Below are 24,779 nucleotides of genomic sequence, written 5' to 3'. Positions count from 1 at the left end.
AGGCCGTCCCTACTCGATTGAATGCTGTTTCCTCAGTGATTTAGTGCTCGTGGAAAACGACCAAACGATTCTTCCACTGGACAAGCGATTCTTAGACTTGATAAACTCGCGGCACAGTCTGGAGCGATGCTCTTCAAACTGTGGCATGGCACACTCATTTAACCGCTAAAGTACGCTGTATTTATACATAACATCGTGTCGTTTCGCGTCGCGCGAAGCGAATGGGACGTCCAGCGTCGTATTTGGACGTAACCAGCGTCCAATTAATTGTAAACGAAAGAGTGACGTTGCATCAGCTGCACGATTTTTAAAACGAAAGGTCGTAGAAGAATAGGCTCGAGGAAAGTACCTTAAAATACCTCGAAGTACCTTTTGCCCATGGTTTTTCGTTTAAATAATTCGAGGAAGAGAGATACACGCGACGACGTGCGCGCGCGTCGCAACGAGAGAGACGAGGAGCACGTGTTACCCATTAGATCCTAATAAATAATCGAATAGGGTAGGAACGAGTCGCCAAAATTTACCAACGTTGTCGCTCGACGGATCCTTCGACCATTTGTCTTCGATTCTAATTTCGATGGCTGACGCACGTCGAAATTGCTGCGGCGCATATTGGTCCGCAATCAATTCCTAGGTGGAATTACGCTTTTATTTCCGGCCGACAACCGTGGCCGTGAAAAATTGTCCGTGGAAAAGAGGGATCTCGACCAATCGAAACACTCATCAACCACGAAACTCTGCGAGCGAATTTGGAATTCGTCGGAAACGCGTTTAACCCTTGTGCACTCCTCCGAAACAATATTTGGAGCGCAAAAGGACATCGATACTTCGATGGAGCATTCCCTTATGCGAAGCAGTCAATTTGGCACGAAGACCTTTATCGCGCTACATTTGTCGATATTAATCCTGTTTGATGTAACCCACGTTTCCATCGAACGTGATATTTGTATCCTACGAATAAAATGTATTAAACGAGACAACTGAATATTCCGAACAATATGTCACACGTATGAGCCCAGCTCTTTACTTCATGTTTTATTCGTTTATACGGAAATCGTATATGTAGGAATGCAACGATGTGACACGAATATTGGCGCGTCGCGTGTAAAGTAAATTATCGACATCTTTTTTTTTTTTTTAATCTATCAGATATGTTCCATTTTTTCGATAATAATTATATTTAACTTATTTTATATATGAACTCCGAAGGTACGAGTCAGTATACGAAAGTTGCCTTTTCGATAGTCGTTTGTAAAAGTAAAGTAAAATTACGAAGGGATGCTCCTTGCTTCGAATTTGGTAGCACACACGTGTTCGAGGTGGTCCCTCGCTCGCAATCGCATTTCCACCTGTTTTCTACGATTGTGAACGATGTTTACTTACCACTGACGGGCAAGCGGAAGATAAAGCAAATATTCGAGGGACGGAGCATGATTGGAAGGGCGAAAGTTTCCTTGTTTGCGCGTCCATCGAGTTTCCGGGACAGTGTTAGGCCTGAATTCGTTACAAGGTAAAAGATTAGAATTAGACGTCACGATCCAGAATTCGAGGACCATTTCACCCACACACCGAACAGTGTTTTGACAAGATCAGAGGTGGAAGATCTCGTTAAGAAATCTCGGACTATCGATACACCCATTAAGCACCGATACTCAGCAGACAAAAATCGTGCGATCTTTGTGAATAATAAACATCTACAACGATTCGAGATTTATTCGACTCAGAGGAAATCGATCATCACCGCTGCACGATGTCCTTAGAGCACATGCAGATTCTCGCAGCTCTTGCTCTTGCTGTCGTTCATACAAATCTTGTTCAGTATTTCCCTGGCAAGGTTCAAACTGACAGCTGTCTTGCTGCCATGAAGTTTCGATAGAATCTTTCCCTTGCTGCCCTGACGTTTCAGCTTCTTGTCGCGCATCTCGCGAAGCCGAATCTGCTTCAGGACACCCACCAGAAGTTCGTCCACGTTGTGCTGCATACCGCTGGACGTTTCGATGAACTTGCATTCCCTCGACGTCGCCAGCAGCTTTCCCTCTGCGAAAGAACACGGAATTCGATCACGGAATTCGCAACTGGGCCCGGAACTTCTCATCGAAATTCCAGCCATTTCGTTCGGCATCGATACGCTCGCAATATCGCGTCTGTCTTTCAACCTTCGGCTTTGATATTCGTGAATTTTTGCGTAGCTCGGCAAACATCGAGCTTATTAAAACCTTGGCGTCCATAACGTGTGGAGAATTTTTATTCGTAGAGAGAGACGAATCGATCGAATCGGTAGCTTAGCATTCGCACTCGAGACCCAGTATTTCGAGTCGCAGATGAAAAACTATTTGGAAATCCTTCAGCTGATTATTTATTTCTGCGTTCGACCTATCGACGAATACATTCTCCTCGATCCTGCTGAACGAATATTTATCAAACCACCTTGCGTATACGGTCGACCAATAACAATTAGTAACAGGCATATGGACCTGAACTGGTTCGAAGCCTACGATTAGTAATTCTGATATCTTAGATATTCGGATAGCGTAATGTTCCAAGAGATAAGGCCGAGCTTCTGTGTACTTTGAAACTTTGAAGATTTGTTCTCCCATCGCAACGTTGAAGATGCTAACCGTTATTGGTCCACCTTGCGTAATTACGGACTGCCTCAAGAATCTTACTGTTGGACGAGATTGTGCGACTTCTCGCGAGGTCGGACTTATTGCCAACGACGATAACGGTTCGTTCTTGGGTGTAGTGCTCCCTCCACAAGTAATGCAATATCTCCCCGGCTACCTCGAAGCTCGTCGGGGACACGATAGAGTAGACGACGATGCAGGCGTGGGGCTCGTACGTCGACAAAGAGTTCTCCACCTGCGCGACATTGATAAAGCTACTTACATACTTTCTCGTATCGAATACCTTCATACATTTTCCACTGTAACGTTGAACCGTCTTATATTACGTTGATAATCCCAAACAAAATGGAAACAAATGGAAACGATTCTTATCTTAATACAGACTTCTCGAATCGTTGCGATTTCTCTAAGAAAAATTTCCAATTTAATTTTGTTGACGTTGCTCGAGTAAAACCTTTCGGCCAACTTCAACGAATTCGAGCTGTCTTTCGCGAAGCAATTACCGCGTCGCTGAACAGTATCGCCGGGAATGAAAACTAAGGAGCTTTGCATCTAATAGCTTGGAACAGCAACTCTAGTTTACCCCCTTTCCAACCGACGATAATTGCACGGAGAACAATTACAAATATCAAACGAGAAGTTAAACGTCGAACTTGCACTGTGCTAGCGTAATACTCGTTCCTCTTAACGACTGATACTTCAGTATACTAAATACATCGAAGAACGCTTGCCGCACGAAATTTATCGTTAACATTTATGTTTCCATTTATTTCGTGACCTCTTGCCTTTCCATTGGAGCAATTCAACCCACGAGAACGTTTAATTGCGAGGGAGAACGCGTTCGCACAATTTCAGGTGGACGCGCATTGTCCCGCGACGCGGGTGCGTAGGTGAGCACCCCGAATTGGAAACGATAACGCCACTTACGCTCATCTCCACGTGAGGATGGTCGATGAACACCATTTCCGACTCCTCTCCGTCAAGTAGAATCGACACTGTCTTCTCTCCAAACTCGTCGTCTGTAACAATAACGTGGTCCATCGTTAAGGGTTGCGACCACCCTGACCTTTAAAAAAACAAGCCACGCTTCGAGAATGTTTAACGTAAGAACTATACTACGTGAGAAGATTAAATCTGAATAAAGCGCGCGTATTGTAAAGCTAACATATGTCACGATAGCCCACACCCTCGAGCAAGTAATATCTTTGTAAAAGCTTGAAGCAATAACGGCATTAAAGAGACGTCTCCTCAAAACACAAACGGTCCCGATGAATGGCGAGGGGATAAACCCGAGCGTAATCGCTTCAGCGCGGCACAGAATGTATAATAATTGTCCTGTAATAAGCGCGTCTGTGCGGACCAGCGGATACACCTGCAGCTGGGAGTCTCGTTAACGATCCGCATTGACAGAGCTACACGAAATTCCCATTACTGCTCAGCCAGCTGATCGCGTTTATTTCAACAACAACCGAGGGTGGTCTGCTGGGAAAATTATAAACGCGGCCTTCCTCGACAGACCAATGCCTTTACGTCGCCTTACACTGAATCTCTTTAACCTATTCTGTTCTGAAATAATTACGTCGATGACAGAGAATCATTTGAAACAACTCCGACAATATCTTGGGAGCAGATCGAAGCAATAAAGACACTCGATTTAATGGCGGAATTCAAATTCTATGGTAACAGAAGGTGAATCGGAACGGGATGTTATAAGAGCCCGATGGTTAGAACCGGAGAACGAAAGAAATTAATTAAAGGTAGCCTGACCGTTACAGATAGCGCTGAAAGGTGGCCAAGTAATGGAAACACTCATTAAATCAGAGCCTTTGCAGTGATCTCGTGCATGCATTTATAATTAATATTGCTCGCGTAACCACGGAATTCCTTCCAGCCGAAGCGCGTCGGTGAGAAGTCCGCCAGGATCACTTCGCGGTTTCAAAGTGGAAGCGAAACTTGAAGCGGCCGTTGGAAACGCGAGGAAATAATTTCAGTTTCCGCTGGAAGTAATAATGTTTTCCTTTTCAACCTTTTTTTTTTTCTTTTCTTTCATGAGTTTGTCCACCACGGTGCCAGATGTGAAAAATCTATTTGTCACTGGGGAGATTTAACCCTAGACGGCTAACCTTGTCAAAGAGTTTCATTAAAGCTAACCTGGGTCTCCGAGAACCGACAGCAAAGAGATCGATAGAATCCGGTAAAATTGAAGTTAGCGAACAATGCTACGGTATTACGGTTGCTACCATTTCGGAGCCACGATACGTTTCATCAAGAACTTATTCTCCGTTCGCCGATGATCTTCTTTTCAACTCTTGCTGAAAAATTAGCCTTCCAGTGCTGCGACCAAGGAAAAGAATTTCCACGCGAGCAACGAACAGCACGACTCGGACGAAACTCAGCGAAACAACCCTTTTCGCTTCGATAATGGAATTTAGTTAAAGATCCAATTTCTTCGACAAAGTCCCTACCGATTACACGTGGAAAACGTGATTCGAAGCAGACTGCATCGAGAAAGGTGGATAACGATGCAGCTAGAGCAAGTAGTTGGCTCGACTCCAAACAAACCTTGAAATCCGACGAAAATGTTTGGCGCGTATAATTTAAGTATTCGAGTTTCGATAATTCCAGAACCGTAATGCGACTCATAGGATCGAAACAAAAGAAAGATACGATGAAAGGGTGCATGGGTGAAAAGAGAGCGAATATTCAGTCGTTATGTAAACGATGGATATTTCTGCACGCTAACGTTTTGAAAAGACTTACCGCGGTATTAAATAGAGCCTGCAAGGGACACTGAAACATTGTACTGATTACTGGATAAATAAAAGATGTCAGCGAGGGATACAGATCGTATCAAATGAATGCAGGTAATAGAAAGACGTTAACGATTGAAACATACCCAAACTGGCGTCGTACGTGTTCATGTACTCGCTGGTCATGAACTGCGAGACCAGCGCGGTTTTCCCGACACCGGAATCACCGAGCAAAACAACTCGATACTTTGGGATCTCTTCCTCGATCTCGTCGCTTTCTGTGCTGTCCGCGGCAACCCCTTGTCCGCTGCAACACGAACCCTCGAACGGCGATCTTTCCCCCGACACATTGCTGTTTCTGCAAACAAAGAGGACAAAGGGGGTAACACTTTGATTAATATAGTGCACGTTTTCAAGAAATAATTTTTGAGAAAGTGTGTAAAAACGATGTCACGTCGACCTCGATAAATACGTATCAACGTTGCTCTCGTCCTGCATCGTGAACAGGAAAAATCATCACCGTCGACGTCGAGTGAAATACAGGCTGCGAAATCGCAACCCCCTTTCCGAGCCACTACAAAGTTTCTAACAATAAGACGCGAACCGATTATACCCGTTCCATGGCGTTCGAGCAGGTGAAAGCTAAGAGGGTGTAAGCTAATGAGCCGAGAACGTTTGAATCGAATCTCTCGAAAGATCGTGCCTCCGCGTGGGAGTCACCATCTGTAGTGTCCGTGAAATCAATTTCTCTGACGATTGAATCTCTCGAATCGGTGGGAGACTACGCGAAACGTTGCGTAAACACGACAAACTTTCCGAAAGGAAAGTTCCCGACGTCGCGATTACCGTAAAACCAGATGCAATACGGGTGTGTTTGGTCATTACCAACAATTTCCGATTCGAGAACGCGTCTTCGACCCCGATCAACAGGAGCCGCAAACGGCCGCAAGCCTTATCGATCGACGGACTAAACGAATTTACGTGCACGATGTCGGATACAAAGCGAACACGTGGAAAGGAGGCGGGAGACGCGGGATTAGCCTGGGATCGGGTGGAAAATCAACGCAAAGCCAGTGGGTGGTTCTGCGCGATCAAACGCGACGCTGAGCATGAAACGGGAAAGCCTTTTTCCACCCTTCTGCTTCGACGAAGGCGCTTTACGACGTCTGGCGTGCGTAAGCTCGACTTGTGCCGAGAAATTCCAAGTTCCAATTCGCGCAAAACGCAACATTGATTGTAACTGTAACATCAAACAATGTGGATTACAAAATAATCCTTACGAAAGTAATCTTAATATATAAAAACGTAGTTTTCATAATAAAGTATGATAAAAACAAACTCCTACCGAAATCGAACCAAGTCCGGAGCAAAGATTCATTTTGCAACCTGACACTCCACCGACTGTGCCACTGGTCAATCGAAAGTTGGATATTTTTACAAATTTATTTCTCGAAAACGAAAGAGAGTCGCTTGTTACTCCTCGGTTCCATGTTCGAGCAATATTTGAGATGCTAATGACTGGACGGCAATCGCGCGACTCCTACATGCAACACGTGGCCGGTAAATATATTCAAATACGTCAGCAAATGGTAAACGCAAACGATACCATTTTGAGATGAATGATCGATTGTCGTCAGTTACGATCATCTTCTCGCGTTTATCGTCGCGTTGCGTTAGGACAGCTTGTTGCTTCCCGGCCAAGAACAATGCCCGTGCATTCCTCAGGCTTGGCACGTGTGTAAACCAACCACGAAGATGGCGCTGAAGATGTGGAGTTATATATAAACGGAGGATCCCGGTAAGAAAACGAAAAAACGGTGCAAATATTTACATCGTCTATTTCAAGATAGGACCCAACCCATCGAGCAGAGCAATAATTCCCGTAACAACCCGATTTCTTTTAACAGAACAACTATCTTCTGCATGTATCTTCTTTATTTATATACTTATGTTGCGAAGAAGTGACATGTATTCTAAATTCCAATAGTCTGACGCCAGCTGACGAGAAATTACGAATGCTTCTGTGACTCATTGCAAAGGCTGCACCATGTACAATAATAATAGTTCTTGTACAGTGGATTTCCTTTTCGCTCGAAATATTTACCATAATCGTTGGCAAATATTAAAGTTTAATATGTTTTCATCGGTGTATAAACCTGGCGCAACAGCCAGCATCTCTAAACGACCAATCTTAACAGACAGTAGAAACAGTTTTCAATCCAGTTATCTCCTACAGTTCAATTATTCTCCCGAATTGTTTAATAGTCGAAACTTCTTTCCAAAGAATCTCATTAACCCTCACCGAGCACTCCGTCGTCCAGGAGAACGTAAATTTATAGTCATTTCTACGTAAAAGGTTGCCGAAGAAGGAGAGCAGAGACGACGAAAACCTTTCACGAGACCCTGGAAACCGGCCACCCTGCGTGAAACTTATTCTCCTGAACGCGTTCCCTGCGGGATCCCTCTCGTAGGCCTAACTAACGCGGACCACAAAGATGCTGTGACTATTTTCGGGAACTGTCTAATATTATAGAACTTGGAGAGAACCACAGCACGCGAAGACGACGGGGAAAAAATATGTTGAAAACGTGTCGTCGAAACCACGACGTTCACGTTGACGATGACAGGACGTCGACGAAATTATTGCTGGTAAATCTACTTAATAGAAGTGAATCCTAAGAATTAGATAATAAAAGAGAATAATTAAGAAATATTCATGTCGAGGTTTGCTTGTATAATTTTTGCTCGGATAACATTGCAAGAATGTTAAAAAAATATAGAAACGTACATGCGAGAACTGGTACGTCCGAGTGTTAACAAGTTTCAATGCTTCGCAAATTTATTCCGGTTCCGAATAAAAGGAAAAGCTTCGGACCTCGGAACACCCTCGAATCGTTTCACGCCCGAATAGAATTTCAGTCGTGGATGTTCGGTAAATTCAATTTTGCACTTAAATTTGTACAGTGAAAATCACCTTGGGCCAGCCTGTTACGGTGTGTAAAAATAGCGCAGCCTTAGTCATCATTTTGTTACAACAAATACATATAAATAAAGAGTTCTATTCTCGCGACGACGGATCTGTCTGGCAATGCTCTTACCGCGCCAACGTCACGATGGAGCAATAATTAAGATTCCCGTCAAAATATCCGTAGAATTAATTGGGTCAGATTCGATATTGGCTGACAATTACCTCAAATAGGTTTATTTATCGCCCCGAACGCGACGGAACTTTGGACGATGCCCACGAAAATTCGATTCCACGGTCTAACTGATTCGTGATTCAGCGATTATGTGTTAGTCACAGACTAGGAAAAGTCTGTTACAATCACTCGTGACTCATGTTCCAGGCCCAGGAAATCGTGACTTCAAGTAGAAGAGACATAAATAAATCGTACCCGAACGAAACCTTCCTTTCGAACGACGATTTATTTTCTTCTTGGCTTAACGTCTCGAAGATCGAATCACGCTTCCAAATGTTAACTCGCGTGCAAATTAGTACGAACTAGAAAAAAAAAACCATCGGATGAAATATCTTGAGTCGTTTCACTTTGGCACGTCTCCTTTACTGAAATGAATCACGTCGAACCGATCGTAAGAAAACGTGTAAAGGAAATTCGCGAAGCTGGCCAAAATTCAACGAGCTTTTCCGCTGTAAACAGGGCTCGTGTGCCATAGCGCGGAATAATGCCAGAGCGTAAATCCTTCGCTCGACGATCGAGAATAATTTGCGAACGAAGGTGAACGCGAACTACTCGTAATTCCTACAGTTATTTTTCACGTCGTGTAACACCGAGAAACGGAAATCTCGTGAAAACGGTTTCTATGTTACGGCTGGACAGCATCCTATCCGATTACGAATCACCTCGAGACAACCAAACACCAGTTTCCGAGCGAACAATTACGGAAACCGAGTCCACAGACTGTCTGGACCGCTTTAATTCGTACGAAACTCGAGTCGAGCTCTTCCACAACGTCCTCGATAATTAAACTCAGCGTTCCCGCATCTCGCGTATTTCTCGAACGAGTAAAGTTTTACGACAATGCTCGGGAAGTACGTAGTCGTGCATTTTTTATCACGCGAATCTCGTCAAAGCTCGTAAAATCGTCCGCGAGATGCTGTTTCAGGAAGTTCCAAGGTACCGCACTTTTTCAGCATATCGGTGCAAGCAACGCGAAATAAAAATCTGCAATCGAAAGTCTCGTTAAAGTTATATCGCCAGGGAAACGAATAGAATAGAGTTCGCTTGATCAACGCAGCACGGTGGCTCGCCTTTCTCGGTTCATTTAATCGAACCTAACAAACGTCGATCCTAATTCCTTGGAAGATGAGTTCTTTCTCTCGAGTTACCCTCTCGAGACTTCCTCTCATTGAACTCGGGTTACTTGCCCCGGCTGTAGATCATCCTCTCGTTCTACACCGCGACGCCAAGAGCCCTCGGTACATCTCAGAGAAAAATAACATACCTGTAAACGCATTACGGATCGCTATTTTCGTAGTAAAAGTATACCGCGTCCCGTAATTGTGAAACCTACGAAACTCGAATAACGATGTTCGTTGGTGATCATTATCATTATCCGAAAGGACAGCTTCATCTGTATGGTGCTCGATGGGTAACCAGACCAGGCAAATGTTTCTGTTGTGTCCGATCACGCGATCGCTCTTCAACGTCAAATACGTTTGGCAGTTTGAGCGAGTGATTACGCGGAGTGTTTTATGCGAATGACTACTGGGATGAATTTCGGACGAAAAATAACGAAAATCCACGTCCGTAACGTATATTATACGAGTTCAAAAGCTCGAGAGCACAATTGATATTGATGTTTAAAAAACAATATAGACAAGATTTTTTATCACGAGGGATAACTGCTGATACATTACCCTCAAATGTTGGCACTCTGCCACTCGTACTTCCACTATACGATTACTCATAGTCGTTGACGATTCGCGGAGACGAAAGAATCATCGATTGTGGAGATCTCGCGATGCATCCCTGTCGGAAGAACATTGACTCAGCCGTCGAGATGCATACGTCGCGAGCCATTCGAAATTCCACGAATACTCCTCTTCGCGTCGTAAAAGCCGCTAAACACGTCGAACTTTTCTCTCCCCTTGATCCCCTGGCCAGGAAACCGTCTGTCACGTGACCGCGAACTTTCCCTCTCCCACGTCTGGATACCGGTTTAGAATAACCCGAAGCTCCGACGTTCGTCCCATTCGCAAGTTCGATCCCGAGTTGTTCGCGCTCGATTCCTCATCCCTTGGAAACACCACCGAGCACCGGAAAACCGACGCGGAACATTTCTTCCACGATGGAAGTCGCCAAAGGTGCGTGTGACAAATTCAATCCGACCCGCGATCAAATCCTTCATCTTCTACCTCCGAACTTTGCCGAGCCAGGTGTAACAGATCGGCAGACGCGAAATTTTGTTTCAATTTCCGCGATAATCACAGTTTTCGAAAAAGGCTCGTGGAAATCTGTCAGCTTGACTGAGCGACTACCTTTTCAATCAGTTCTCGAGTTGGAGGCAGTTCGTTTCGGATAGAAAGTAGAAGTAAACATAGTTTTCAATTTATCTGCCTTCTCTGGATTCAAAGGAGGAATATTTTATCCAGGGAATAGTATTACCGTATCTGAACGTTGCTCTGGCACGGTAGAAATACAAAACGAAATTGTTTGATTCGAATTTTAATAGTGCTCGCGCGCAACCCATCGCGGCGTTCCAACTCGATTATCTGAAAAATGAAAGCCCGCGTTGGAAAATTTCATTCTACAATTTCGATGCATTTCAAAAAAGAACGACCTTCTGTCAAATCGAATCGCGCCACGAACGAAAGCAATTGTACCAGTAATTTAAAAATGCCAAATTTAATTATAACCAACCGAGAAAATGTATCGATCCCAACTGACAAACGCGTTCCATGCGCTGGTATAGGCTGGTCGAATTACTGATAGCTCGTGCGTTGTTTGTGCTCTAGTAAACGAATCCGCCGACAGTCTGGTCGCACAGTCGTTGAACGTCTCGTCGGAGTCAACGTCCGTTTCGACGATGAAGTCCGTGCAAAGTGTCCAGTCCAAGTCGGTGATCGAGTCGTCCTCGTCGATAAAATCCGTGAGCTCGTCGTCGACCAAGTCCCAGCAGTCGATGGAGTTCGAGGAGACGATCGAGTACAGCGACTAGAAGAGAAGCAACAACAGAAACCCTTTCTCGACGCCGTGCCACGCAGGGGAGGCTAGAACGCGGTATTTCTCACTCGACTCCAGCAACGGACGATCCACCGCCACCGTTTACTTTACGCGCTCCGTTCGAACATGCGGGCTTCGAGAGGAACGGCTGCAACAGTTTGGAAGGTTGTTCAACCTCTGATTCCAGATACGTCGAACCACGGATCCTTTGTTCGCATTCAGCGTTTTCGTTCGAAGGGAGCCGGGAAGAACGAACGCGAGGCAACGTTTACCATAGGACGATGTATATACCAGACTCCCTCGGTTTTACCTCTCCACAGCCCCGACCAGATAAAATTTTTGAAAAGACTCATGGATCGAAGACGTACGCAGAGTCGAGTCGAACGACCGATCGACGGGTCAAGGCGTCCAGTAATCGGGGTGCGATACAGAAATAACCAGCGGCATTCTGTGCTGCGTGACAATGAAAAAAAGAAGAAGAAGAAAACGAGGGAACGTTTTGGAAGCCTTCGGCCACGAGCTGGCTCTCCTCCAATCGGCGTGGTTCACCGCCAATTACCTTCTCTTCCTAGGATTCACACCTCAATCGACTCTTCGATCCTCCTTTGAACGCGTAAACCTCTACATCACTGTCACGTATTCGATCCCAGACTTCGTTGCGAGTATTCGATAATCTTTGTATAATAAAGTTTCTAAGATACTTTAGCGCTTTTATTCGTTCCCATGCCAGCCTTCGTCCCTGCTTCCTCGGTTGCGGAATATATAAGCGCGGATACGGTAGATGGTGCACTTTCGAATAATGGAGCTCATCGAATTTCAACGAGGCACGTGTCAGAATCGTAGACAGGATAACGAACAGAATATCGATAAATTCTAGGGTCTATCGAAGAATATGCCTTCATATATCTGTTGATCTTTTTCATCACTCACCTTTAGCATTTAAATGGTCAGTCGTTGCAGTTTTGCAGATGCCCAATCAAGTTTGAACACGTTACGTTATAAGATACCGTAACTGTCTCCATTTTCGTTTTGTTTTTCTTGTTGTCATTGTTATTAAATTGTACTTGATATCAAGGGCAGATTGCCCGTAAATAAAGTATAAGTATAAATATCTACAAAGTTTTAGGTAAAAAAAAAAAATCATACTTCTGGTCGGTAGGATGAAATAAATTGGACGATAAACTCAATTCCTCCTGCCACTCAAAGTTACCACGAGAGAGTAAATTCATTACCGCGAGTGACTAAATTCATTGCCACGAACGACGAGTTGACGATCTTTTCGCTAAAGTTGTCGTCGATCCATTCTCGTGACTAAGGGAAGGTGCCCGAGGGTAAGATGATACGCGGTGAGAGATATAAAAGGGAAAGCGACAGGGTTAAGGTATGAGAAAATTCGCTGTGTCTCCACCCCAAAATTAAGCGGGGCCCGCGGACTCGTGGGACACGCGGAAGATGTTGAAAATTTTACAGGCCACCCATGCTGCGACGAGGGTTCTCGTTTACGACCTCCGGCTTCGCGAAAGCCAGACCCCCAAGGCCGCAGGGGAATTTCAATACCTTTGGTAAACAGGGTAAATATGCAAAGAGCACCGAAAACTTTCCAGGGAAACGAACGTACGTCGAGCTGAAAGACGAGTACCGGAAAGAAAAGGGATTCGTCAAGATAAATGCTGAACATACCGCCGAGGGTGAGACTCTGGATCGGTGCTTTCCAAAGTAGCGGACGAAAGAAAATCTTTGGGACAGAAAAATGTACATAATTTAAGGGGTTCTTCTAGTCCAGAACCTTAAAAATATCGATTTCTTCTTACATCTTACACCTTCAGGTTTCGAGAATATATTCCCAAAGTATTTAGGGATTCAAGATACACATTTTGCAGCAAAAGAATCACAAATTCCCGTTTTTCATCTTTCTACATAATTGTGGTGTACGATGCGTCGTAAAAAAAAATCAAACAATCTTCCACCTGAGCCGCTTTTTTTCATACTGTTTAGAATAACCGAGATATTCTAGGCGAGCCAAGTTATAAACCAGCACCTAACACCGTACAACGAATATTTTCCCTAAGCATAACGTTCATCCATAATAGGGTGGTTTGTCGACTGCGTCGAGCCACCGTTCCGTCTTATGAGATTTCAAAAACGTAACAGCAGAAGGAGTTCTCGGGGCGCAAGGGATTCAATTTTAAAACGTACTTCGTTTTTCCCATGAATTTTTCACTGCTTCGCAAACGAAGCTTGTATAATTTCATTAATTACGCAAAACACGAGGAAATTTGCACGATTCACTGTTCCGCTTCTCAACACGATCGAATTATCGACCTTTCACCGCAACAAACTCGATCCTCTATCGTTCCATCGAAACGCAATTTCGATATAAACAACCGCTCGCGATCGTCGATTTCACCCCCTTTGTCAGAGTATCGCGAGCGGATTAAATTTTTGGGGAGGGGAGGCCCGATTCTCATAAACCTCTATCGCGAGAATTATTTCACGGTGGGTTGGGTACAAACATCGTTCCTATGGGTAGAAACGATTTTTCTTTGTCACGGAAGGGAAGACTTATGGGCTATCGCGAGCGAAAGGTAGAGGGATCCGAACGGAGCGATCCTACGAGGTATCACGATTCGAGCAACTCCATTGGAAACATCACGCACCCTTGTACAGAAATAGGCAGAAATAGGCAGAAATTTGTTGAAGGAATTGATAGCCAATTAAAATTCTGTGCAACGTATAATCGTGTAGTTGATGGTCCTTTAATTTGATATACATTTATATTTGATGTTTAGCAACAGCTGGACGATACCATTTCGATTATGCGAATTTATACAGTTTCTGGTGAGGATAGTGGCTTTGAATGACCAACCAAATTCATTTTCACTGTAGTCGAGTGTTCGATGAGCGCGCTCCATTAATTCTATTCCGACTAGATCCCCTAATGCCACGACGGTACAAAGGGCGAGAGGAGTGACGCTGAAGTAGAGCGAGGCTTCAAGCGTGATTAGGTTACCGCGTCGCTGCGTAATTGAAATTGCACTGGTCAAATTTTTGGTGACATACTTCCGTTTAACATACATTGTATTCGACATTTCATCGGTCACGAAGAAAGATATCGATGTCACGATTCACGGAAAATCGATCGAACGAATTGTATTGGAAAGACTTTTCTGAATATTTGGAGAACGAGTACAATACGAACGATTTGTCTATCTCGGACTGTAGATAGTGAAATAAGGCAAATAAAGCGGTCTTTAACCGGCTGAATGACGCTCGACACGAAAACCGAATGTAACATGTCGAAAACTAATTAATTACGGCGTAGTAACCTCGTGACACGGAAATTGGACTTAAATGCCGGCTGCGATAAGTCAGAGAGAACGTGACGTGATCGATGAACGACATGTCGCCCATTTTGCTTGTCATTGTTCCCGTTCTAGGTCGGATTCGACGCGATTCAATGGAAACGAAAAGAAGCCGGAATGCTGAAAGTAGGAGAGCATAATCAGGCCAGTGTGTACGAAGAACGCGCTCCATTATCGGCTTCGATGTTTCCAAATCGTGGCCCATGGTAGTGTTTATACGTAAATTTTATAGGGAAAATGTAACGGATCCTCCGCGAAAGATCGCTGTAAAACTGCCGAACGAAACGATTTTTTACTTATGTAAGTCGAAATATAAAATAAGAATGAAAGTTTTACGGAGTAGAGACGTTTAACGAAGTGAGAAGCGAACAGTAGTTAGCAACCGATACTCGCTTTAGAAGAACGAATTATCCCGTGAGAATGATACGCAACGTAATCGAAGGAACGAGGCGTCTATTTTATTCGTGATTGATTACCTGCTACTGTTGACGGAAGTGTTGCTCCTGCTGTGTCTCGAAATAATCGAATCGCCCCGATTAACGACGCCTTTATGGGTGATGCTGAACGCCCGAAGTCGATAGAGATCGTCACCGGCTCTCGGGTTGTATGCTTTTTCTGGTAAACTGTGTACGCGTGGTCTGATGTGATCTGGCACTGCAACGTATCAACGATGGACAGTTAATTAAAGCTATGTTATTACCTCGAACGAGGCAACGGACACAATAGATATTGGCTGGACGTTTTGCTAATCAGATATTGCTCTTCGTTAACCGATAACGGAATCGATACTGTCGTTCGTTTCCGACACCTGTGAAACTCTATTGCACGTTAAAATAGGTCCTATTTCGCAGGATCATAACGCAGCACTTTAAAACTTTAGAATTAAGTTGAACAACTCGAATTCACCGTTAAATCGAGAACTCGCCGATCCAAAGACCTCGAGTTTGCATGTTAAACTTCTCATTAAATGTTCCGTCAACTTTCTTTCGACAGACCGTTCTCCAATCGCGAAAAAAAAAGTCTTCAATTTTCGCTTAAACGGCTCGCGATTATTTTTCGCTTAAACTTTTTCAAGACCCCAATCGTGAAATGATTTCCGCGATCAGACGGTCGTAGAGAGCGATGGCAAAGCTTTGGCTTCGAGCACTTCGCAATTTCCCGCTGGAAAATTCGCCCGACTTTTCGAAAAGTCATATTTTGTCGCGTGTCGATGGCCAATTTTCATCCGCGTTTCTTTCGGGATGTGAAAAGCAAGGAAAAATCAATCGCTGGCCTTCCATTCACTTGCTTTTATAGTGTTTAGTTTTTATATGGTACTCGTAAAGATTGTTATTTCTAAAAAGTAGCTGCGTGGAATGCCGGAATCTTATTAATTCTTCCCAGATATTTGGCAGACGATGCCGAACTTTGTCATCACAAATTTATTATATCATTTTATCGAAAATCGAATGTTACTGTACGTATTGTAAACGACTTAGTAACCATGTAGTATCAAATTAATTTAAATAAAAACAATTAGCAGTTAGTTATGTCATTAAACCATAAACAACAGTCAGCCTTTACAATGAACTTAATTCTTTATAATTCGTAATGTTATTAATTTAGTAAATCTCGAGTGTTAAAACAACATACCATACGATGCAGTGCATGTACCATTAGACGCGCGACCGTCGAAATAACGAAAATTTCGTTGACGAAGCTCTCGAGTCAAAGGCAGGAAATTTAATTGATTCCTCTCTGGAAAATTCCCGTAGAATTTTGTTCGATGGAACATATCGGTATCGCGCAGGAATCGGACGCGAGTAATGTTTACGTTTATTTCGGGACCACTTTCAACTTCCATTAAAGTTTACTCCCAATTTTATCGATGAAACGATATTTTTGTACGGTACTTGTGCCCTGAACATGTGTACTTCCCAGGATATATCTATTTACGAATGGAATTGACAGTATTGCGAATACGTTCACTATTCAACCGAAATGTGCAAATAAGACCAGATCAGACCTGACGTTTAGCCTGCACGTCGCGTAATATTCAAAGGGCAGCCTCTGTGACGTAGTTTAAGTCAAATAGGGCTCTTTACAGCGTTTACAGATCAGTCAAAGGTGGGCCAAGTATTCGTATTCTTATAATTCGGAATGTCCATCGTTCTCGGAAAGTAGATAATTACAAAGTAAACGTAAGTACTTATCCTTGGTACAACTATTTCCTTATCGCGTTCGGTCTAATTATAGATTACAGAAGAATCAATCGATGGAAGTGAGGCTCAAAGCTGAATTTACCGCTATTTAATAATTGCACAAGCCACCGAGATATCGTTACCGATTTTTACTTAAACGGAATACTTTTCTTCCCCCGTGGACATTATATCTCCTTGTGCGCAATAATTCATCTTTTAATTAATTTCAACGAGCAATGCACCGGATTTAAATCGATTGTTCTATTATAAGGTAAACTAACGCCGGAAGGGCAACGAGATGACGTTCGTAATAGCCATCCACGCGCCACCAAATTGATTATTATCAATTCGTTGGTAGTTTAGAAGATGAAAATGTTCGTAATTATATCGGTAAGGACGCACAATTCAACGCCTTGTTTTTCTCAGCAATATAATAACAAACCTCCTCTTGTTTTACGCGAGCTGCACCACGTATTCAATTTCAACAAAACCCCTGACATCGTCCGCTACGTATGATCGATTCCGCGTGGAATGACCCATGCGAGAGCAAAGTTCTCGATGAAAATTGTACCACGGTTCGACATTTAATGCAATTACAACCGACGAGGCACTCAAGAAGTTCGTCGCCCGCCCAAGCTATTTAATTGCAGCAACGACATTGGCTGGAACTTCACTCCGTCCAAGTTACCGATTAGTTTTCGTCGGTTACGCGGGAAATTTCAATGCCACGAATGTTGGTCTAAGTAAGCGACTCGCGTTTCAATTAATTAACCAGCAATTAATTTCGATCGTGCATGTCGATGCGATGCTGGGATCAGAGCTTGAGGCGGTTCGCGTGGCACGGGTAACTCGATTCGCCCAAGATTGGACGAGAAAATGTATCAGAATTTCGACATTGACCCAGAAATCCGATTGACCATTTTTCTCGTTGAAGGTGCCAAAATCGATTCGTCCGTCTTCCCCTTTCGAATTCGAGACAGTACACGTCTCTGCATTCACTTACAAAAATAACGATTCGAATAAATCTTATATCTACCAGACAAACATGTATCAATCTTTTATTCGTTTATTTTTTACTTTTCCAAGCTTTTTCACTCGCGTTATCAAAATTCCAATACTTACGGTAGCGTCACGGTTCGCGGTCGCGATAATTTTCGTTGTGTACTTATTGATTTTCTATTTTTAGCCAACAGTCGCGATTATTAGTCAGAATTTCTCATCTGTAAAAGAGGGAAGTAATCATTATCAGAGAGAGAATTTATTTACTCTGGGCAAAATGAGTCGCGTATAACATTTTTAATTAATGGAATAGAGAGAAGAAGAACGGGTAAATCCTGAGTTAGGATTCCCATCCCTTCGCTCCGTCGATCGTTTCCGTGGTTCTAGAAGGCCCAGCAAGGCCTCTGTTTACGAAAAGTATTTACCCAACGGACGTAGCCCGCGTAATTAATTTCCGGTGTGTAGATACGACCGCCTAGGATACTCGAAGGGTAATCCGTCAACGTAATACACTCGATTAGGTACTCTTGAGCTGCCTGGAAACCTCCTGGAAATTATCCTCACAATTTCGTGCGTGATATTGCTCCCTCCGCTAACTCGAACAGGAGGAGGAGACGAACGAGGGGTTCGTCTTTGACGAGCGTTTGAAGATCTGAAGTACCGATGGAAAATCGTGTCCTATTGGATCTGGGAAACGGTGGGTTATCTGGTCTCGCGACGTCCCGTTAACTCTCTGGACGAAAATATAAAAATCGATAACGTTCTAAATATCCGTAATATTTCTCGCGATTACCGTAATTAGAGTTTGCTGATTTGTATCGATTCCATCGTAAACCGAGCTGTATTGATTTTTGTTGAAACGACCGCCATAGAAATGGATGTTATTCTATCGCATACAATTCGTGGAGGTGAGTGAGACCGTACTTGAGAATATTCTCAATTTTTCATGGATACTCCTGCTAGTGTGACACCGTAGAGAAAGTTTGGAGACATCAATCATTTCTGGAGATGTTAACACGCGTATATATGGTATTTACGATTTAGTAAATGGACGTTTCGTCTGTTTCCGTAACAGTAAAGCGTCGGAATTATTCGGTTTCGTTGACACGAAACTTCTCGTGACCCGATTTCTCGTTTGAACATGTCTGCTGGTCTTCCCGAGCGAACGTATTTTGTCTTGAACTTTAGAATAATAGAAACGGTGAAAATAGAACGCGTGGGTACAATACCGCACGTGTATCATACGATTATTCATTGCACAGATTTTTGTCGCAACGAACAACGCACTCGCAAAAAAGTCATTCTACATTTCCGTTGTATCTCGTTCTTCCTCGCAAAAGTGGCCAAACGTAGCTACAGCATACATTGACAATCGTTGCTTTCTACAATTATGGTCATATAAAACCTCGCTAAATTCCCTTCATTCTGTTTCTTTGCGGCTTTGTCCTCCGCTGAACCGCGACACTATAATTACAGTGGCAAAGTCAAATATTGACGCAGTTCGCGCGCCACCGGCGCTACTCCATAATCGATCGACCGCCCAGGAAAATCTACACGGCTACCTAGAGATAATTACTTAAGAAACAATTCACGCGATTCCCAATTTCCGCGACACAACCACTGAAAACAACGAATTATATCGAATACGTGTACACATTCATTTCGTTAGCGAAGACCTCGCTCCGCATTCGAATTGTGCATTCGAAGTTTAAACCAGGCCAAGCCGCACCGCGCCACCACCGTTTCCGATTCCATTCGATACAAATAGCAGCGCAGTTACTGCAAAACTGTCGTTCGATTGTCACGACGCGACGGTGTTGTAAAAATTGCCGCGGGGGTGGCTTGGAAAAGGATCATGAAAACGCGTTGCGGCCAAAAGATTGCCGCGTTACGTATACCGCGGCGTTAAAAAATCTCGTGCGCGCTACCACCGATGCGTTGAAGTCATCGTCCAATGGGAAGTCAAACCGCCGTTGCACCTTTGTAACACTGTGCGAGAGATTTTCGCAGTCGAGTCTTAGTAATCACTGGACTGCGAATCTTTATGCATTTATAGGAAATTTGAATGTGCAAGACCCTACAGAATACAAAAAGTATGCAAGAATATAAACAAAATTGAAAGTAAAGTTCACGTTATAATATTTACAGAATAAAATTAATTATAGAATAAATTTTTGTAGGCACGTTCGCGAAGATTTTATTTTGCATAAAGACCCGCACTCTAGTTAATCGTAGTTCCGCGGAGTAATTGTTTTCGAGATTCCAATATTCTTAATGTTCGATAAACAAGAAGGAACAGCAAGTATCAAGTCTTTCTCCCTGCTTCGATCATCGCTGTAAGCTACAGTTAAGGAATTGCTCGTTCTGCCAAACGAAATTGGACAAATTGTCGAGAAGCATTACGGGCAAATGGTGCCATCCCCGTACTAATAAAACAGTAACAGCGCGTTTCATAGATGTTCACGTCATTCTGCCCAAATCGTGTTACGTTCAACGACCGTCCAAACCGAAGAAAAATAACCCTCCAGGGATGACTAACGAGAGAAAAATGTCCTTACCTGGTAGCTCAAGGAAGTTTGATGTTCTCCGCTGTCTGCCGCGGGGATGCGCGCTGAAATTCAACGGACCCACGTCCTCGTTGCTGACGTTCGACAAATTGGAGCATTGACTGTCACGGGAGCCACGTCTGGACGCCAGGTAGGCTGCAACGTACACAGAAACGTGAACACGTGTGAGGATATTTCATCAAACACGAGATGGGAATTCATAATGCGAACCAGTTCAAAGGGATCGCCGCAGATAAACCGCCGTGACACAATGTGGTAAAAGCCAATAATTTCTAGCTGAGCGTCGCTGGTAAATGCCTGTGAAACACGTCAAACGACAATTCCTACTAGAAACGATCATTGAGACCAATTTTCTCGCGCTTGATCGCATTCGCGCACACGAGGAACCTGTACCGGCTATCTCAGTATTTCTCGATCTGTGCCTAAACACATGTTCCATTCGATAAAGCGCAACTTTTAGCGGATCTCCTAGCGTAGAATTTAACTCATGAATCGAAACTGCTTTTTTTTATAACTGTATTTACGTGTTAGCCATTTTTATATGAGATGCTTTCATCATCTGCGAGCGGACTCTAATTTGAGAAACGCTGAGCTAACTAAACGCGGCTGGAACTCGCGAACGGATTAAAGATCGAAGAGGATTACGGGATTATGTTCTCGAAATACAGCCTATGGCTTTCAGTCCTCCAGGATGGAGGGAGAAGGACGCTGTGAGGAATGAAAAGAATCGAATGAAACGCGACTCAAGGGGGTAGAAAAGGAGCAGAGATGGGACTGGTTCCGTTTTATTCTCCGACCTTTAAATGAGAATCCCATCAGGCCGGAGCTTAGGAGCAACCTGGGAAAAATGATTACACCCGAGCGATTCGATTTTGCGATCCTTTCTTTGTCTACGCGTTACCGATCTCGTAGACGGAACCTCGAATTCTGTTGTATCGATTCATTTGTGAAAAATATTTTATTTGCAACTAACGAGTTTAAATTATTTAAAAAAAAAAAAAAAAAAAGTTCTTAAATTGAAAAGTAAAAATTTTGGTTCGAGCGAAGCATATAAAAGATCAAAATTCCTGTAGCCGTGAAACCGTAACCGATGAAACGATTATTTGAGCCATGTACGTGTCCTTATTCGTATTCCGCGGTTTCGTTCGACAATTCCCGCTGATTGCGAGACTCGATGCTCAACAGTGAAACGTGACGACGGCTCTCGCGCTCTAAAAACACGTCTCGTTATCGCATTTTGCGGATGCAAAAGAGATTTTTCAACCAGAATTACTTCCACCTGACGCAACAGCATCCTGCCGATTTTATGCGAAGCTTTCCTTCTCAGACAAGTGTTATGTTTATCATAATCGATTCGAAAATCTCATTAGTCACGTAACGTCATACTGGAATTTAAGCCGATCTATCCGTGCTTGTTAATCGCCACGTGAGAGCATTGTCTCGTGTACGATTTAATGTTCCAGTAATTAAACGTGTTACGTAATGTGTATGTACATAATTCACGATTTCACCGGTCACGAGGCCAACAGAGATCAATAAAAAATATTCTCGATACGGTGAATTCGATAATACGTGGCAATGGGAAGTAATATTTTAACAACACTTGTTTACTCGTCGGCACGTGTTACTCCACTTCAATGGAACAATTACCGTCGTATGAAAATTTCTGTAACTCAGAAATAAGGTCAAAGAGAACACGCGTCTAAACTTTTTAACAAAGTCTATCTCTAAACTGATCCCTCTACACGGTGACCTACTCAGCCCACGTCAGATGGGTCGCGACAAAATGTTCCCACAATGGTCATCTAACGAGGACGACACACGGCGATGTCCACCAACAAAAATACGAGTAAACTGTAATCTAAAAGAACGCTCACCAAGACCGCCCTTCATCGAGCCTCTTCTCCTAGGACTGGACAGCAGAGTCACTTCCGTATCCGCATCCTCGATCTCCGTTAGATCGCTGGTTGATCTCCTCGCGATATTCCTCTCGTTTCTCCCGTAACCGAGATCGTCGTCTTTCCTCTGATTCTTCTCAACCTCGTCCAGGCAGCCCTGGCTTCGATTAAAGTGGCTGGTCCTCTTGGAATTCTTCTTATCGCTCGGACTGTCGCTCTTCTCCTTGAGCAACCCTTCCGCCGATGAGCCCATCGATCCACAGTTCTTGTAACTAACATTGTTCTGCGACTGGTGGTCGAGGCTCACCTCGGAGTGCTTCGGGGTAGACACCCCGTGAGACAACGGAGTGACGATCGTCGGAGACACGGGGCTCTTCGATCCGCTCAACCCGAAGCAGGAATTCCTTCGATGATCAAAAGGCTTTGGACTCTTGGATCCAAAGCTCGACGAACTGGGTGACCTCTTCGGTGGCATAGGTGGCCCGGAGATTGGACTCTTCGGTGGATAGCTCATAGTCTTCCCCAGGCTCTTCCTTGCCTCGCAGAATTGAAATATCGGGGATTTTCTGCCTGGAGAGTGCAACAGGTCCCGATTCGGGCTCTTGGGACTTCTGCATCCTTGACGGACATAGTGGCTCGGGCTTCTGAGCGGGCATTCGGGCTGATTGCCACAGGCAAACTTCTCGAAGTCAAAGTTCGCGTTGGGCGTCTCTGGATAGCACTCTGGCGGAAACTCAAAGACCAGCGGCGTACAAGGCGATTTGGTCACAGAGAGCTGCGTGGGGCTTCTCTGACCACCGATTGGAATCGTTGGCAATTGCGGCAACTGACGGGGACTACGCGGAGATTTTAGATGTATCGATTGTCCGGGACTACTCGTCGCCATCTCGTAAACGTAACTTCCCTCGCTGACTTGACCGTTTCCTCTTCTTTTGATCGTGTCCTAGATCGTCCCTATTTCAATCTACCGAGGGAAGGGACCAACTTCTCCTCGGTTCATTGTACTCCCGCAGCGACGATGAAACGTAGGATTTTTCGTTCTTCTCGATCACCTTCGGTTCTCTCTGAGACACGGGTGAACCTTTCGCTGCAGATTGGATTCTCATCTCAGCTTGGTTTCTTTGCCTCTCTCGCGTGTTCAGCGTCGACGCTTTTCGGTGATGATTGCCTCGTAGCCGTGCAAGGGGTTCGTTGATCTTCTTTGAAAGAGATCTTCTTTAAAGCTGAAAATTATTATTATTATTTTATAAATTACACGTAAAATCACGTAAACTAGTGTTTAATAGCACCACTATTTCCCTTACACCGCGAACACCACTCAAAATCACGCTACGTAGCTCCTTACAGTACTCTAAATCGCAACAGGTATTCGATAAATATTTAAAATTACCTGTCGAAACGAAATCATTGTCCATGAAAACCGTAAACTATTGTCAACTCACCAAACGCCTCGATTTTGCTGGCGAAGAATTAACCTGTTGATCGCGACCGTGCGAAAATCACCATCGCATTGTTTCGTCTTCGTCAGCAGTTACGAGTGTTTCCTCCTTGAGAAGGATAATCTCGTCGGAAGCTGTTGGCTCGCATTTAGTCTGATAACACGATAAAAGGAGCATCGATGGAAATTCAGTGACGCAGCGGGGGTATTTACATCGTGAACATAGCACAGAAACCGTAGGTGCCTCCTCGACAGAGGCTGGCGCGTTACTGAGGGGTTGGAGCCTACAGGCCACCGTCGATTCACCCCCGCCTCGATGTTCACCCTGCTCAACCTCCCACCTCACCACCGGCCCCGGGGCTTTCTTTCTCTCAGCACGTGTCTCTTTATCATTTCGATCCATTACGCTTCCACAAAAACTTCTGACGCTGAGCCTCGAGGGCTTCTACCTGTGGCTGGACCTTTCTCACCCTCGAGAAAAAAAAAACCCGAATTACGGAATATATATAGCGAGAACATTTAGGCTTGACAATTTTGGGACTTGAATGTGCTCATGTTGTGTTATCAGTATTCCGAAGTAGGATAATGTAACAAACTATCTGTAATCGGTTGCTGAAACATACATAGTTCCTACAAAAGTTAAAGAAACCATTCGGATTTGCTCATAAGTATAATTGTTGAAACATTGCGAGATGAATTCAGCAATTCTAAGATTCAAACTTATACTTTTCCTGTAAAAACTGAGTGAAATACTGACAGTAACATTCATATTATAA

At 43.9% G+C, this 24,779-nt stretch overlaps 1 protein-coding gene and 1 long non-coding RNA gene across 3 annotated transcripts; one reads left to right on the top strand and one right to left on the bottom strand.

Moving 5' to 3' along the window:
• Positions 1-1,687: 1,687 nt before the first annotated feature.
• LOC128877249 (uncharacterized) lies at positions 1,688-24,212 on the bottom strand. 2 transcript variants are annotated; one of them, XM_054124395.1, is made up of 8 exons: positions 24,008-24,206; positions 22,545-23,788; positions 20,659-20,802; positions 15,398-15,575; positions 5,521-5,732; positions 3,552-3,643; positions 2,667-2,859; positions 1,688-2,037 (listed from the first exon to the last, which is right to left on the bottom strand). In XM_054124395.1, exons 2-8 carry the CDS (start codon positions 23,449-23,451, stop codon positions 1,757-1,759), a joined length of 2,007 nt encoding a protein of 668 aa, XP_053980370.1. In that variant the 5' UTR covers positions 23,452-23,788; positions 24,008-24,206; the 3' UTR covers positions 1,688-1,756. The 2 variants fall into 2 exon arrangements, with proteins under 2 accessions (XP_053980370.1, XP_053980371.1); XM_054124396.1 differs by lacking the exon at positions 2,667-2,859 and having other exon boundaries at positions 1,796-2,037; positions 24,008-24,212.
• On the top strand, positions 10,258-12,259 carry LOC128877260 (uncharacterized). The gene is made up of 2 exons (XR_008457222.1): positions 10,258-10,700; positions 11,352-12,259. It is a non-coding gene; the product is annotated as an uncharacterized LOC128877260 (long non-coding RNA).
• Positions 24,213-24,779: the final 567 nt, after the last annotated feature.

The sequence above is a fragment of the Hylaeus volcanicus genome, chromosome 5 (genome assembly GCF_026283585.1).
Source record: "Hylaeus volcanicus isolate JK05 chromosome 5, UHH_iyHylVolc1.0_haploid, whole genome shotgun sequence".
In the NCBI taxonomy this organism is placed as follows: Eukaryota; Metazoa; Arthropoda; class Insecta; order Hymenoptera; family Colletidae; genus Hylaeus; species Hylaeus volcanicus.
The sequence above is the reverse complement of the archived record's forward strand: the minus strand, read 5'-3'. Positions and strand labels throughout refer to the sequence as shown.

What these genes read in the sequence shown, in the direction of transcription:
- LOC128877249 (XM_054124395.1), bottom strand. Translation starts at nt 23,451, where the DNA reads ATGGCGACGAGTAGTCCCGGACAATCGATACATCTAAAATCTCCGCGT. An exon ending in CTCGATGAAGGGCGGTCTTG is followed by an intron (nt 20,803 to 22,544) that starts GTGAGCGTTCTT and finishes TGTACGTTGCAG; the next exon opens with CCTACCTGGCGTCCAGACGT. An exon ending in ACTTCCGTCAACAGTAGCAG is followed by an intron (nt 5,733 to 15,397) that starts GTAATCAATCAC and finishes CTTTGTTTGCAG; the next exon opens with AAACAGCAATGTGTCGGGGG.